The 15,433-nt window shown below is 43.1% G+C and overlaps 3 protein-coding genes across 7 annotated transcripts in view; all 3 read right to left on the minus strand.

Moving 5' to 3' along the window:
* Positions 1-313: 313 nt before the first annotated feature.
* On the minus strand, positions 314-2,478 carry hoxa1a (homeobox A1a). The gene is made up of 2 exons (XM_068333093.1): positions 1,843-2,478; positions 314-1,421 (listed from the first exon to the last, which is right to left on the minus strand). The coding sequence occupies exons 1-2, from the start codon at positions 2,447-2,449 to the stop codon at positions 1,045-1,047; spliced, it is 984 nt and encodes a 327-aa protein (XP_068189194.1). The 5' UTR covers positions 2,450-2,478; the 3' UTR covers positions 314-1,044.
* Positions 2,479-6,264: 3,786 nt separating this feature from the next.
* LOC137607375 (homeobox protein Hox-A2a) lies at positions 6,265-9,175 on the minus strand. The gene is made up of 2 exons (XM_068333092.1): positions 7,950-9,175; positions 6,265-7,339 (listed from the first exon to the last, which is right to left on the minus strand). The coding sequence occupies exons 1-2, from the start codon at positions 8,314-8,316 to the stop codon at positions 6,612-6,614; spliced, it is 1,095 nt and encodes a 364-aa protein (XP_068189193.1). The 5' UTR covers positions 8,317-9,175; the 3' UTR covers positions 6,265-6,611.
* A 3,239-nt stretch (positions 9,176-12,414) lies between these two features.
* The window catches only part of hoxa3a (homeobox A3a), a 39,211-nt gene continuing 36,192 nt past the window's right edge, over positions 12,415-15,433 (minus strand). For all 5 annotated transcript variants that reach the window (XM_068333086.1, XM_068333085.1, XM_068333084.1 and 2 more), the window contains one exon: positions 12,415-13,404. In XM_068333086.1, the coding sequence (XP_068189187.1) occupies positions 12,620-13,404 (785 nt within the window). In that variant the 3' untranslated portion in view covers positions 12,415-12,619. The remainder of the gene's footprint in view (positions 13,405-15,433) is intronic.

The following is a 15,433-nucleotide window of genomic DNA, read 5'->3' on the forward strand; positions in this document are numbered from 1 at the left end:
ATCAAAAATGACGCTGACGTCCGCGCTCTCATCCCCTCCTGGATAAACATGCCTTTATTTTGCCGATAACATTTACCCCCAGGGACGGGAGCGCGCATGGACGCATACATTGAGAGACTGCGCTGTAAAGGAACCACGTGCGATGGATGAACACTCTGGGCTTTCCTTCTGAAGTTTAAGATAAAGATCTTTTGGAACATTCTAAATCTGTCCGTGCGAAGACTCAGCAATGACACAGGTTAAAATTATGTTTAGAGCTAAACGCACTTTAATACACATAATGGACCCGTAAATGTCTATCTGGACAAAACATTCTGCATGTGCGCCACTTGATTAAATAGATAACAGATAAAGCCTGGACCATCCATGGCAAACAAGACTGGTTCCCCAACTGATAAAACTCAGCGCTTTGCTAATAATTCATGAAAGCATTACGCATCATGCAAATCTCACACAATGAACACTCAGACAACACACAAACACAGGCCTCAAACGCAAAAGTGACAGTATAGTAACCAGGTATCTGATTACAATACACTCTATCAGGGTGAAATCGTCCCATCTCTTCTGATTTTGCGTTGCTTACTTGACGACATCCAACGCAATCAGCCTGGCTATAGAGTCAACGAGCACATCTTTGGCACATGTGAGGTATTTGTTAGTGTGCGCATCTTTGTGACTTAAAAATCGACAAATTGCACTTTAGGAGCAGGTATGCGGAAGTCCCAGCTGTTTGGGGTTTTGTTTTTTTTCAACAATGTCGTGGCGCAAAACGCATATCATGTCAAATGTGTGTGCACTTTAAATCACCATTTACACTGCACGGTAATGTCACTCTTCTTATATACACAATGGGCAATATAAAACTAATATAGAACTCAGAAATGGTCCGTTATAATGTCCAAAGTCATAAATAGTGCATTAACCCATCCTAATTGTCCACATATATCATTCATTGTACGACTTTGGCTTTGATATATTAGGTATGAGCTCTGATATATGCAGGTCGCCTGTGACCCGATGAGGTAAAGAGGCAGTGGGTTCTCAGTTGGAGGCGTAAGGATCAGCCCCAGTGGATGATAGTGAGGAGGATGTGGGAGATGGACTAGAAGGAACTGACACAGATTTCTCAGAATCTACATCGTCTATTTTCTCTGGAATCCTCTCTCCTTGATCTGATGGAGTTTTGGTCGGAAGCAGTCCTTCTTTCTCTCTCTTCTTCTGCTTCATCCTACGGTTTTGGAACCAGATTTTCACCTGAGTCTCATTTAGGTGCAGCGCAGCCGCGATTTCAACACGCCGCGCTCGGGTGAGGTACTTGTTGAAGTGGAACTCCTTTTCCAGCTCGGTCAGCTGCTTGGTGGTGAAGTTGGTTCTGACCGTGTTCGGCTGACCTCCATAACCGTACTCCCCAGACCTCCCTGTAAACACAAACATGTCAACTTAAACTTGCCAAACATTTGTTCAACTCATGAAATCTGGTTACATCACCCCGAAAAAAAAGAAACTTTCGAAGTCATTCCTGTCAGTTGCAGTTTAAACGCTATATTACATGTAACTCTCCTGTTTACACTTTAATAGCTACAACAGTGCTTCTATATTTAGTTTAAATCACTTATATTAGCTATTAAATAGTGCACAATCAGATATAAACTATTAAATGCCGAAATTGAACTGATAACTTGGCTGAAAATGTCTTTCCATTCCCGTGTCTCAGATAGAAAACATCTGTCAACACCTCTGACTTTATAAGAAATAAAGCCATTATAAAAAATGTATAAAAAAATATAAAGCCATTATAGCCACTGCGTGTATTTGTCACGGGCACAGCATGGCACCCACCCGTTTTTGGAGGGTTTCTCTTGACTTTCATCCAGTCGAATGTCTGTGCAGAAGATGCGCCCTCAGACAAAGGTGAGCAGCAGGCTTCCAGGTGGACTCCGTGCAGCGGGGACAGTGGGTTTGTACACCCAGGAAAAGTTGTTGCTTGCTCGTGTCCACCTCCATACGCAGCGTGCGCATATTGTAGTTGACCCAAAGGGCCGGCACTGTAACCCTGGCGATGCTGAGAGACCATGGATGAGGAAATATTACCCGAATACATCAGCGGGCCGCACTGTGGGAATCCAGCTGTGGAATCTACTTCCTGGTTGAGCGCGTAATGGTTGTACGTAGTGCAGAAACTTTGGGGTCCATAGCTGGAGCCACAGGCCGGATGGGGCCCGTAAGTGAGACCCAGTGTGCTCGCTGTAGACTGGTATGACCCCGGCTGGTGAGAGATAGCATCAGGAGAAGCCCTGCTCGCCACGAAGCGCTCATCCGCCCCACAGTTGTTGACAGTGACAGCACAGGACTGGAATGTTGTAATCCCGTGGTCCGAGTGGAAAGCCCTGACGGAACATGAGCCACCTTCACCGCTCATTACCGAGTAGTCTAGGAAGCTACTCATTGTAGCATTGTTCTACCGGGGGGCCGAGGGACCGTCCAGTCTCTAATCACCCGCTGATCTCTTCCTCTCTGTTACCCTGATTGACCGTGCCAACCCTCACCTACACTACGTCCTTATCAACGGGAGGATGGGCGTGAGCCGGCCGATATCAATGAACGGGCGCTGTCACGTGGACCTGGGTCAGCCAGTGAGATACTTGTCCTTATCCCCTTAACTGGTGACAGATTGGTGTTTGAGTGGCTATTTAAATTCCAGGCGCTCGTCGATCAAGGTGACGCGCGTCGCCACTAATGTATTGGCCGAGTAAACAATGAGCTGGGAGTCAGACGGTGGTGGACAGCTCCGGGGTCGCATGACAAGCGGAGAACTGCAAACACGGCGTCCTCTAAAGCCCCGCTGTGCAATCTTATGCCCCCGGGGAAGATTGGCGTTTTACCCTCTGCAACCTGTCCACGAGAAGGACGTGTCCGTGTGACTCAGGTATGGTATTTTAGGAATATACGGGAGAGTTGATGTAAAAGCAGCTTGTGTGTCCGTCTGTGCGCGCACACCGTTATACTTGTCTGTCGTCGTCCGCGCGTAATGACGCAAAATGGTACAAAATATTTCAGTGTCATTCTCCATTCTCTCCGGGATGTATGATAGTTCAGTGTGTGTGTGTGTGTGTGTGTGTGTGTGTGTGTGTGTGTGTGTGTGTGTGTGTGTGTGTGTGTGTGTTTGTGTGCGTGTGTGCACGCGGGTGCACTTGCGCGTGTGTGTCTCAGCGCCACAGGCTATGGTTGGCCATCAGTGTCCCATTCCAGTGAGAGGTGTTTCACGCTTTAACGCAGCGCGGGATTTGCTCAGCAAATATTGTAACAGTGTGATACTGAAAGAGAGGCAGGACGGTTTGGCTCGTCACACAAGCCTCCTCTAGTTCAACCAGAGCAGAACCCATTTTTATTTAAATGCTTTATGATTTCGTAAATAAGTCGAATTGGAAACGCTCCTCAGCTGAGAGGTCACAGGTGATGTAGCGACAACATATTACACATCAAGATGTCGTGGTATTTAATTGTCTTTCCTGGGTCATAGAGTCCGCTATCTAGTTGGATTTCTCTCCCATATGTATTCATTATGCATGTATAGTGATCAAATGATCTGATAATGCGTGGTTCGCCGTGAAGTTAATGCGCCCATATAGCCCGGGGTAGGAGTGTGGGCTGATTATCCCGTTAAGTTCATCAAATAAAGCTGTTGGAGAAATTAATGGCCACTAAATACTGCTTTGGATAGAAAAAAAAAGACATCCAAAGGCGGGGGGGGGGGTGAGCGTGGGAGAGTGCGGCGTAAAGACAGCCAACCTCTCACTGAGGAAGGAAAAGAGTGGGGAGGGAAGGGGGAGAAAGGAGAGGATCACGTGGGGGAAATTGCGCCCCTACTGGTGGTATGTGATAAGACACCTCAAATGCTTTTTCGTGTGTAAAAACGTGTGATTCCACAAAAAGGTTTTTTGTCAGAGTGTACCCAAAACGCTCTTTAAAGGTGGTAGAATAATATAGTAATTAAATACTGGGCTGGGGTGCAGTTTTGGGGTTCTATAGACTACTATACTAGAACTATACTTCAAACAGGAGATACACTGTATGTCTTACTTCATTGCATTTCTCCAATTGTCAACTTTTCAGACTATAAAATTTTATTGACAGGCTCTTTATTAAATGTCATGTAGTACAAGACAAATGCACACCCTCTACTTCAATGCTGCTGAGATAGTATTAGTAATAATCTGAAAGTGTATGATAAGGCATTATGTCACTGACAGATGATATTCTGCTTTATAATGATTTCAAGTGACTTTTAAAACAAATCGTCGCTAATTTTAAGCAGTTTTGCAAAAATAATTGTTCGATGATGTAATGGATTGTAGATTTATATCCCTTCCATTCATTTATTTTTTTTAATTGACAGTCATGATAATAAGCCAATATTTGCAGGTATAATAAATGATCTAGATTTTTAATTTTTTTCAAACTCGTGGGATATCAGAGAAAAGGAAGAGGTTGTGCAAACTTCCTACCGGAGAACAAAAGCGCACTGAGGAGGTTAACGCCCCTAAAGTCCAGCCTCCCTTCGCCGGCTTCCCAGCTGCCTTTGCGGCACTACTGAGTGGGTGCAGAGGATCGGTGCGTTTGCCTGCCCGTGGAAACTTCGTCAAGAGTTTTTTTTTTTTTTTGGCTCTTTGTGTGAACACATGTGCGCAGAAAGGGCGCGCTGTCTCGGAATGATTTGGTTATAGCCTGCTGGTCCTGTGGCTGCAGTCAGTGGGAGCTGGAGTGTAGGAGTGGAGAGGATCCCTCTTCCCCCCGCCCTGAAACCCCCTTCTAAAACACACACACACACACACACACACACACACACACACACACACACACACACACACACACACACACACACACACACACACACACACACACACACACACACACACACACCAGAAGGCTATTCAGCCAGTCGATGGACTGCTTACGGTTTCCAGATTATTCAATAAAACCACGGCTGAACACTCGATCTGGTATTTTGCACGACTAGATGAGTTTCTGAATCGATGTAGGCAGGCCGGAGTCTCAACCAGTGGTTGTTGTTTCTTTCTTTCTTTCTTTCTTTTTATTTCTCAGTCATAAAGCTGTTGCAGAGAAGAACCAACTGGGTCAAATTGCGAACGAGATAATAACTGATTTCAAAAAGCAAATTCAAATGCAATATCACTTGTAGAATCTTCAATAGTGCTTGCATTTAGCTTCACTACTTCATTATTACCAGAATAATTTTATAATAAAAACTAATAATAAGGAAAAACAATCCCAAAAAAATCCACATATAAACTCATTTTCTTCCTTCTGTTCTTATTTTCACCAATTACCGTATAAGGATTATTTCTCCAGGGTAATTCTTTTTAATGATTTTTGAAAGTTTTGAAAATTCCATCTTCTCCAGAAGTAGCCCTGAAGTAACGCCCGGTGCTACTTTTAACACTGGGGGTGGGGGTGGGGGGGTGCAGCCTCATAACCAGAGCAGGCAGCTACTACTGCTGCTGCCGCCGAGGCAGAGCCGTGTTTAAACAAGCTATAAAAATGAATTATTACCAAACGAATGCATAAACTCAGCCCCTTTTAGTGCAGGAGTTGGGTAGTCCCGTATGAAAATGTAAGTGGGGTTTTATTTGTGCACATTACGCCACAATTGGTCTCCTTAATGTCCGTCTCATTCATGCCAGGGAATGATTTATGAGCTCCTGAAGGCAAACATGGTTCGGGCATTTGCCTGCAACATGCATACAATGTTAAGAGCCCTGTCATTGAGAGCCGTATTTGTTTTCACTCAGCAAAATGCTAAAATTTTAAGGCAGAAATAAAATATAAGCATCTGGGCATCTGCACGTTTATGTATTTAAATAAATTTCAGAAAGTAAAAGCCACATTTAGGGTCGACAACCGATAATTATCTGCTATCTTGTGGACATGTACACTTTTATCATTAAAAAAGTTTAATTTATAATTAATAGAATGAAAAGACTTCTTGTATTTGTGTAAACATTTTGAAATAATATATCTATAAAATAAGTTGTAATTAAACTTTTTAATAGAATATAAAAGTGTGTGCATTCAAATCACAACGCGCATCATACCATTTATACACAATGCCAACCTGTTGAGAATTTATTTTGATGTACTACTACTCATTTTTATCTATTTTGTATATTTTCTATACCTTATTCTTGCAAAAATATATTTAATCCGTAAATGAAAGAAGAAACCACTCAAACCACCAGGAAAAGAGATTGTAGCAAGTTAATTGTATTCTAACAAAAATATCCAAGACATTGGAAGCTATACAAAAATAAAAATGACCAGGTTCCATTGGCCTAATATTGTATTATAATTCACACTCATAATTTCCATTCCAATAGATCAGTTTGTTATGGTAATTACAAGTCACGTTTGAGTAGAGCTATTTCAGTGATTTAATTTCATCCTTACCTTGTAATTAATCGTCAAGTCAAATATCAACAGAATAAATGTGACGAATGTACAAACAACATCAGTTGATACCATCGTAGCCTGATATTCATTGTCCCAAAGAAAAGAAAGAAAGAAAGAAAGAAAGAAAGAAAATATTTTAGTTAGTAGTTCAGATGTTGTAGGTCGATTGTAGTCAGGGACTCCGAGAAAAAATAGAAACTCTCGGTGGATATGTCCACGGGGCTGTCCAGAGACTCCGACAAGCTCGGAGAGGCTGCATCGGAGAGCTGTAGGCAGGAATCCGAGGAGAAAGGCTGAAAATCGTGTATAGAAACATCCAGGGCCGCTGGACTATCGCCATTGTCCGGGCCAGATGCCGAGCCTGGCCCCATTGTTGACATGCATCCCGGAACAGTGGGTGACGGGTTGGGAAAATGTTTCAGATTTTTGTCATTGCTGTTCAACGGCGCAACAGCAAATCCCATGGACTCTCCATTGTGGAGCTGCTGTGTGGCTCCATGAGAGTTGTTCTGAAAGGAGCAGGTATCTCTCTCCAGAAGGGCCCCACTCCGGTCGAACAAGGGGCCTTCGTCCTCCTCCTCGCTGTGGATGCCGTCCTCCTCCGCGCCCGCTCCTTTCCCCTCTCCGTTGTGATTCTCCTTGCTCTGGGTTTGCCGCTTGTGTTTCATGCGCCGGTTTTGGAACCAGACTTTGACCTGTCTTTCGGTCAGATCCAACAGGGCCGCTATTTCCACCCTCCTCGGCCGACACAGATACTTGTTGAAGTGGAACTCTTTCTCCAGCTCCAGCAGCTGCGTGTTGGTGTACGCGGTCCTCAGCCGACGGGAGCCCCCTCCTCCCCCGGCGCTCTCCACAATCTCAGGCGAGCCTGGAAAAACAAGAACCGGAATGTGAATAAAAAAAGGAGAGCAGTTTCCCTGCCCCGCTGCCCGTGAAACTAATGTTATGGCTCTCACAGGTCACTAGACAGTATCTTATAACACACTGCAGCAAAATGGCCGCTGGAGCCACTGACCCAGCCTTATAGCCAGTAAACAATGTATCAAAATAAAAAAATAAAAAAAATCATCCCAGCGTATATATCAGATTGCTTCACATAGAAAATAAAATACGACAATGCACTATAAACGCAGTGAGGTCCACGCTGGCTCCGGATAGTAATGAATGCTCCAGCTGCCCTCCACGGCAACGGCACTCCATCACTCTTCATTACTGTCACACATCAAAACTCTGCCACGGCTAAGGGAATAAATCATCTCACATTGTCAAACTTTACCCAAAGTTTTTTTTAAATTGTTATTATTATTATTATTATTATTATTAGATTCATTCACAACTAAGGAGAAACCATAAATCTGTCATCGCAAAATCTCTCCGAACTATTTTTTATGGAAAGGCCTCAGCACTTGAGCTCCTGTTACAGCAACAGATAGTAAACACCCTCTGCAGTAAAAAAAAAATGCTTTGAAATCACCCACCTTTCGGGGAAAAGCACACAGACGGTCCATTGGAGATGGTGGTAGCGGTGGAGGTCGGCAGGTGGTTCCTCTTGGAGGCTTTCTTCTCCCGCATCCAAGGGTACTCCGGGGGTAAGGAGGCTGTGGGCAGCGGGCTGCATCCGTCGGGGCTGTGCCTGGGCCGGCCGTGCCGCGGATGGCTGCCCGGATTTAGGCTGGGAATGGTCTGCTCAAAGGGAGGAGGAATCAGTGTCGGGCGTGAAAGCGTCGAGCTCTTGATTGATGAACTTTGAAATGAATCAGCGACAGGGGGGAAAGATGTCAGGCACTCAGCAAGCGACGGCTGACTATTGATAAAACCGCTCTCTCGCTCGAATTCGTAATTCATCTCCGCTCCCTGAGAGCCGAGGAAAGTTTGTACGCGTGTTTTTAGAAATGTTGCGGCTCAGCGCGGAAGAGAAGGAAAATATCATTAAAAAAATCTCCTGGTGGTGTTTTTTTTTTCTATTTCACTTATTACGGCCGTGTGGGGACCGAGCTACTATTAAACTATTGAATTCATGGAGACAAGGTTGAAATTGGACAGAATTGCCTGTCACATGATTACCTCTGCCCAATGACAATTTGGGGTTTAATCAAAAGAAGCCACTGTCTGCCTGATTGATCCAAAACCCTCGAATGAAGAACGCCTCGCTCAGATGGGAGACGACTGTTTTTATTTACATCTTTGTCCGATCAGTTTATCCTCCTCTTGCCCCCTCCAGTCCAGTCCACTAAGCTACAAAATGTGTTTTTTAAGAATGGCCGACGCTCTCTACATACAGGGAAGGAGCCCAGCCTAGGGTGCGCGGATTCGTGCACTCCTTTTTCTTGTATTGTTTGAGGATGTCGGTCGAGAACGCCCCCACCACACACACGCGTAACGCGCACACGCACATACACACAGAACAACCAGCGCTGGCCAGAAGTCTTGGCCACAGTCTTCTGTGGTGAAAAAAAAAAAATTACACCCCCCCTCAAAAAAAAAAAAAAAGATATTGAAATTTCTCGACAGACGCAAACCTCAACAATCCGGCATGTTCAGTAGCTGTGGAGTGCAGAATGGATTTGATACTTCAAAGATGTATAATAATGAAATATGCAGTGCAACCATTGACATGTGTTGCAATAAAAAGACCATACATTAAGTCAGGGCTGACGTCCAGACCATTTCATCTCGTAACAGCTGTTAGACATTTACAGATAAGGTCCACACAAGATCCGCATGCATGAACACATTTGCTCTTGCACAAATTATTTTTTATTTTATGGGGCTGCTGTAGATGTGTTTATGTTAATACTGACTAGTTTATTTCAATAAATGTTGATTTTAATATGAGGTCATACCCGCCCATGTGCGTTAATGTACCTTCAAATACCAGATTGAAGTCACAGTCGGTGTTTTTGTGACTGCTAACACTAAACAATTTCCATAACCATAAGGTTCCATAATTTCTGATTATTTAAATTATTGTCCTTGTACCTATGGGTTTCATTTCTTTAAGAATGTAAAACCACAGTGTCCGGTTTATTAAAGAGGATAACATTAAGCTATATGCTGGGAATGGCATCACTGTAAATGCATTATTAACTTTCCTTGAAATGGTAATGACACAAATACTAACACATTCACAAATTACCGTTTACAACGAATCCATTAGCAGCATTAATGTGCGGTTGTGTTACCGAGTGACTCGGTTGCAGTGGTTTAAAACACTCAACTGAGGAATCTGTGAAATCCACATTCGGTGTATTTAAGCAGAGGGTGTTGTATTTTTATTTAAAAACAATATGAGTAACCAAGTAAGAGAGAGGAAGGAAGAGAAGTGGTAGGCCTCTCTCGGTTTGTTGCTTATATAGCAAACAAAGAGTCCTGGAAGCCTGTGCGCGATCAATCTTACTCGCCAAAAGGTCTGACAGCTCGGTGCCCTCACAACACATTTAAGGCTTCTAACTCTCCTTCGGATCAAATGCAGCCAGGAAGCGGCGAGAAACAGTGGTCACTCAGATTAGAACCAGTTTCTGCTCGCAGACATAGCCGGGTTGTCGCTCAAGGGATATTTTAGAAGATAAATAAGACCCCAGCTAAAACAAGATGCGCCCATTACCTTTTCTGAGAAGGAACCAATGCGCCAACGGTGAGTATGGCTCAGGAGCTTCTCCCCCTTGTTTTCGTTTTTGATCTGTGCATGCAATTTACGCAATGGCGTGAATTTTGTCGTTTTGGTCAACATGCAGGATTTGTGAGGGAACCAGACCTTGTGTTGAAGGACAGAGTTGCGAGCGAAAGAGATGGATGGCTTTTTTTGGAATTACGCACAGGCTTTGTGTGGAAGGAGTCGAGTGGGTGGCGGCATTTAATGGAGCTCAACCTCTCCTACACACTTGTCTTTACAGAAGAATTGATTTAGGACCACGTTCCCATGGATAGAAATGTAGTGAAAGTAATACAAATATTCCTCTTTTTTCAGTTAAAACGTCATTTATGCGTCACCTGCATCAGGCGCATATGGGCCTAATCAGTCTTGCTGTGTTTATATACGTGTGTTTGTGTGCGTGCACGTCGGTCTGTTGGATGCAGGAATACTCAGTGTATCAGCTTTTTTTTTTTTCCTGCTTTTTTTTTTTTTTTTGAAACTGTGACACACCATGGTTCAATTGTTCAAGGTTTGCCTACTAACCATATGTCAGGGCTACTAATGTTCATGCCCTTTCATATCAATCAAAATGGGCCGGACGTTGATATCTTGGTGCAAATTGAGGAAGAATAAATAAAACTACGGTTGCACAAATACAACTAAAAACAAACAAACAAACAAAAAGAACTCAAAAAGATTTTAAACATTTCTTGAGAAAGGCAGTGAAGTCGTTAAGCATGCTAAAAGCCCACGCAAACCAACTCATTATTTTTTTCTGAAAAATAAATCGAGATTTACGATTATTATTGTTATACTTTTAGCTCCATTCATGCTATTTTCAATTATAATATCACAACGAAATTAAAGCATATATTAGACATTTGAAAATGGATAGTTATTTTTCATTTAGACCCTTCATTGTAACAATTGCACACACACACACACACACACACACACACACACACACACACACACACACACACACACACACACACACACACACACTGACACACAACACACACACGAAAGAAGTCTCAGATTACCGAGCTTTTTCGTGTTAGACTGGATTTGCATGCATATCTGTCGAATAATAAGACAAATGAGCTCCTTTGCTTTCAGATTCAAATATCGGGGAAATATTTTCTCAACGATTTCTAATTGTGTTTTTTGTCTTCTTACAGAATCTTCAAGGGGACAGGCTGACATTTTTATTATTATGGATGTGCCCACGCAAATGAGGGAAGTGGGAAAGGCCACGCTTTACTCCGACTCAAGAGAAAGGCAGTAAAAATCAAGTTTAATTCAGTGTTGATCTAAAGTAATTTAGTCTACAAATGAATATGAAATATAATCATTGATTTCACGTTATTTGTGTAGCCTCTATTTCTTTCTTTCTTCCTTTCTTTTTTCTTTCTTTTACATTTTGTCGGAATAGTATTATATTTCCATTTTTCTTTTGTCACCTTTATAATTTTGAAATCATGTAATATACAAAACTGCAACTGAAAATAAAATCTAGAAACTGTCTTGTATTTGATTTCATGAAACGATAATGTCTTCCAAAGTAAAACTGCGGGGGGGGTTTTTTGTAATTATATTTCAAATCCTTTATTTATGTCTTAGAACTGGAGCAGCATGGAATGTGTGACATCAAAAAAAAATTATGGCTGTTTCTGTTTTCTTCAATAAAGAAACTGCTAACGTGTGTCCTTCTTTGCACCCTTATTGCATGACTGATTGATTTTACATTCGGTGAGAAAAGAAAACACTTCCTCGGAGAAGGAGAAAAAAAAAAGAAACATAGCCTGTAATGGCATCATGATGTACTGCTGCTGAGGGGCTTCTGCAGACTACCTGTATTTGCTGGATAAGGGCTGAGACGTTAATATTCCATCAACCTTCTCCCCACACAAAGATCGCAGAGATGTCAAATAATACTAAAGGACCCTTTTATCTTTACACCGAACAAAAATAAATAACATTACAAAGTCCAATAGAACAATACAAGCAAGAGAGGTTGCGTGTAAGATCATGACCCCTTGTTTTTTGAAAATGTATTTCCCCTCATAAATCCCAACACGTGACTCTTGAAGGATCCTTTCACAAGTGCAACAAAATGCAATAAAAAAATAATTCTTCAACTGCGGATAAATAAAAGATGGAGAAATTCACATTAAACTGTAATAACGTAATTTCATAATACCCTGTTTGCGATTCAAAATTGAAAACAAGACTTAAAAAAAAAAAAAAGATTAAATAGGCCTATGCTTATACTGTGCCCCCCCCCCCGTCCCCTCCCTCCCTCCCATTCTACAGCCTAGATTAAAGGTCTTTGTGAGACAATGACACGAAATTCAATTCAAGAAAGTCGCAATTATTTATCCTACGACTTAACTACAGAAAACATGAAGAGGCAGACAGAAGATGGAGGCTGTGAGGAGGCGCAGAAACAAAGCGGTCATGTGTCTGGAGGTGCGTAAGACAATGGGCGGAGTGGAACAGGACGCGCCACCGCTACAGATGCGTCAGTTTGGGCGCTTCCTGAATTCTTCCCTGAGAGTAGTGCGGCGTTAGGTCCGTGTACGTCGGTGTAGGATCACACACTCCGTGATGCTGACTGTTTCCCATTGTGATTGCTCCATTGTAGTCCATGTTCGACGGTGGGTGAGGGATGTGGGTCAGCCCGAAAACGGAGCTCCCAGAATTGGGCATTGAATCGATGTAACCTCCGCCGACATAAACAGGGCTGCCCTGAATGTGAGTCCCGTAGTTGCCATTGCCTTGGAGGGGATGCGCGTCATACTCGGGCGTGGCCGAGTCGGTCCCGGGGTACCTCTTCTGGGAGGGCGGGCAGTTGTTCAGGGAGCTGTTTAAAGGCGGTGGATATGGCGTGGCCATACCGTATGCATTTTGATGTGGCTTATTGTAAGACGTCGGTGACTGGGACTCATAAGGTACACTGTTTACAAGAGAATGCATAGAGTTGAGGTATCCGCCTCCTCCACCACCGGAGGACGGGCCCACGGGGCTCCGTGGGGACTGGCCGCCAGGGGAAGGCATCATCCCGACACCTTTCTGATCCTTTTTGTATTTCATCCTGCGGTTCTGGAACCAGATTTTGATCTGTCTCTCTGTGAGGTTGAGCAGGTTGGCCATCTCCACTCTCCGGGGTCTGCAGAGGTACCGGTTAAAGTGGAACTCCTTCTCCAGTTCCACCAGCTGCGCGCTGGTGTAAGCTGTCCTGGCTCTCTTCGATGCTGCTGACCCCGGAGGACTTTTATCTCCGGGGCAACTCTCCACTGTCAGGGAGAAGGAGAGCATAGTGTCAATCACTAATCCATTACAGAGAGGGAGGGGGGAGGGGGGGGGGTACAGGAGCAGAGACAGGAGAGTGAGAGTGAAAGCAAAACCCAGTGACAACATACACGCTGTTGATAACTTTCAAACCATCAGAGCGGGCGGGGTTTGAGCGCAAACACCACTAGATAAATATGCCCTGCTTCACTTAAACAGTCATTTTGTCATCGACCCTTTCCCTCTCTGCCCGCCTCCGTTTTTATGTATGTGTTGCAAATATCACAACATTTTTGATAAATCCTCTTGGAACTGCAAAGCAAACGGTTATCATAAAGGTTCCAAAGGACAATTAACAATCAATGCGCACCCACGCGTCCGTGTGCGCGCTACTCTAACTGCAAAAGAAATAATGTAATAGGAGAATAGAAGGGTCAATATCTGATATGGGACCAGGAAACACGGTTTTCTACTAATACATTTTGACCCTCATCTCCCCCCGTAGACAAATAATACACACGCGCAATGCAAAGACAAGCATTATGTATTCCTTTGGGGTGCAAGAGCAGCTCGCCTTGCCCTCATAGATAAGCCTCCCCCTTTTAAAGGGATGAAGCTTGGCTGCAGAGTTCCAAGGTGTTGGTCTACTTACCGCTCTGGCAGTCTGCCAACACTAAGTAAATTTCCTTACCTGTCGCCCAAATCTACAGTAAATGGAATGTAGCATGACGTAACATGATCCGTCCGCTATTGCAAAAGAGTTATGAAAGAGAATTTAACAGGAGGTGTGAACGGGGGTTCACGTTCAACGAAGGTAATAATTTTTAGAATTTTGTTTTGGATTATTATTATTAATGCGTTAATTTTAAGAGACGAGTCTAATTCTCTAGGGAAATCGATATTGGGCTACACACTCAAATGCGTAAAACCAAAGGATTTTTAATACGTGGATCGCAAAGAAGGAGATAAACTAGACATTTTGGACCCATCCCAAGTTTAAAATGTTAAAACGTTGCCAGTAGATTGTACAATGCGATGTGACCCTTAATGATTTTTTAGCATTGCCAAACAAAATACTTTTGATCTGGCCCCAAAAACATGAACCTGTTTTGAATTTAAATAAGGCAGTGTATATTTTTAGGATAGCGTGATGCAATCCTCACACCCCCTCCCTGACATAATACATTTTCTCGCCACAATAAAAAGAAGGGATTCGACAATGTGGCACCCGCGACTGAAACCCGATAAATCCTTGAATGCTTATTATCACGGCATCATGACTATATTGAATGAAACAGGCATCCATTCTTTACATTTTCAGTTTTTTCACTCCAGCATGAAATTACACTCCTTCTTACCCACGAATCACTTTAATAACAAAAAGCTACGTAATTTGAAGATGGGCATGTCTTTTAATTTTTTGTGGTGTGTCTTTAAACAATAAAGAGTCCTAAAATCGCGTACCGCAAGGTTTTTAGACGCGTTAAAAGAACCGAACCTGTGCGTAAAATGCGCCTTGCAAGATGCATTTTACGCACAGGTAAAATGCATTTTGTCGCTTGTTGGAGCATAAAGCGCTTCTTGAATTGTAATCCAAATGAAGACAGAAAGTTTGAATCTTCATTTCTTAGTGCTGGATACTTATACACACACTCTCCCCCACGCACACACATTTCCCTCTAATCAAAACAGAGCAAACCAAAACACTGTTGTGCGTGTTTGTTTGTTGTCTCTGCGGGAACATTGTGTGATCAGAGGAGATGCGTGTTTACAGTAAGGACAGGTCAGCTGTGGGGCACAGAGGCAACACATGGGATCCACTCCCACTGCTGAGACACATGCTCCTCTACCCAGAGAGCCTCGAAGTTTATAGTCGCTTCTGATTTGTTCTCAATCATCACTTCTCATCAGTTTTGACAATTCTCAACGAAATGTGACTAAATCATGATTGAGCACTGATTGGCTGAATGAACACTATACAGATAAAGCAGCATGACTCTAAAAGCTGTAATTATTAGAAAGGTTTTTTTTATT

Source organism: Antennarius striatus, chromosome 14, assembly GCF_040054535.1.
Source record: "Antennarius striatus isolate MH-2024 chromosome 14, ASM4005453v1, whole genome shotgun sequence".
NCBI lineage: Eukaryota > Metazoa > Chordata > Actinopteri > Lophiiformes > Antennariidae > Antennarius > Antennarius striatus.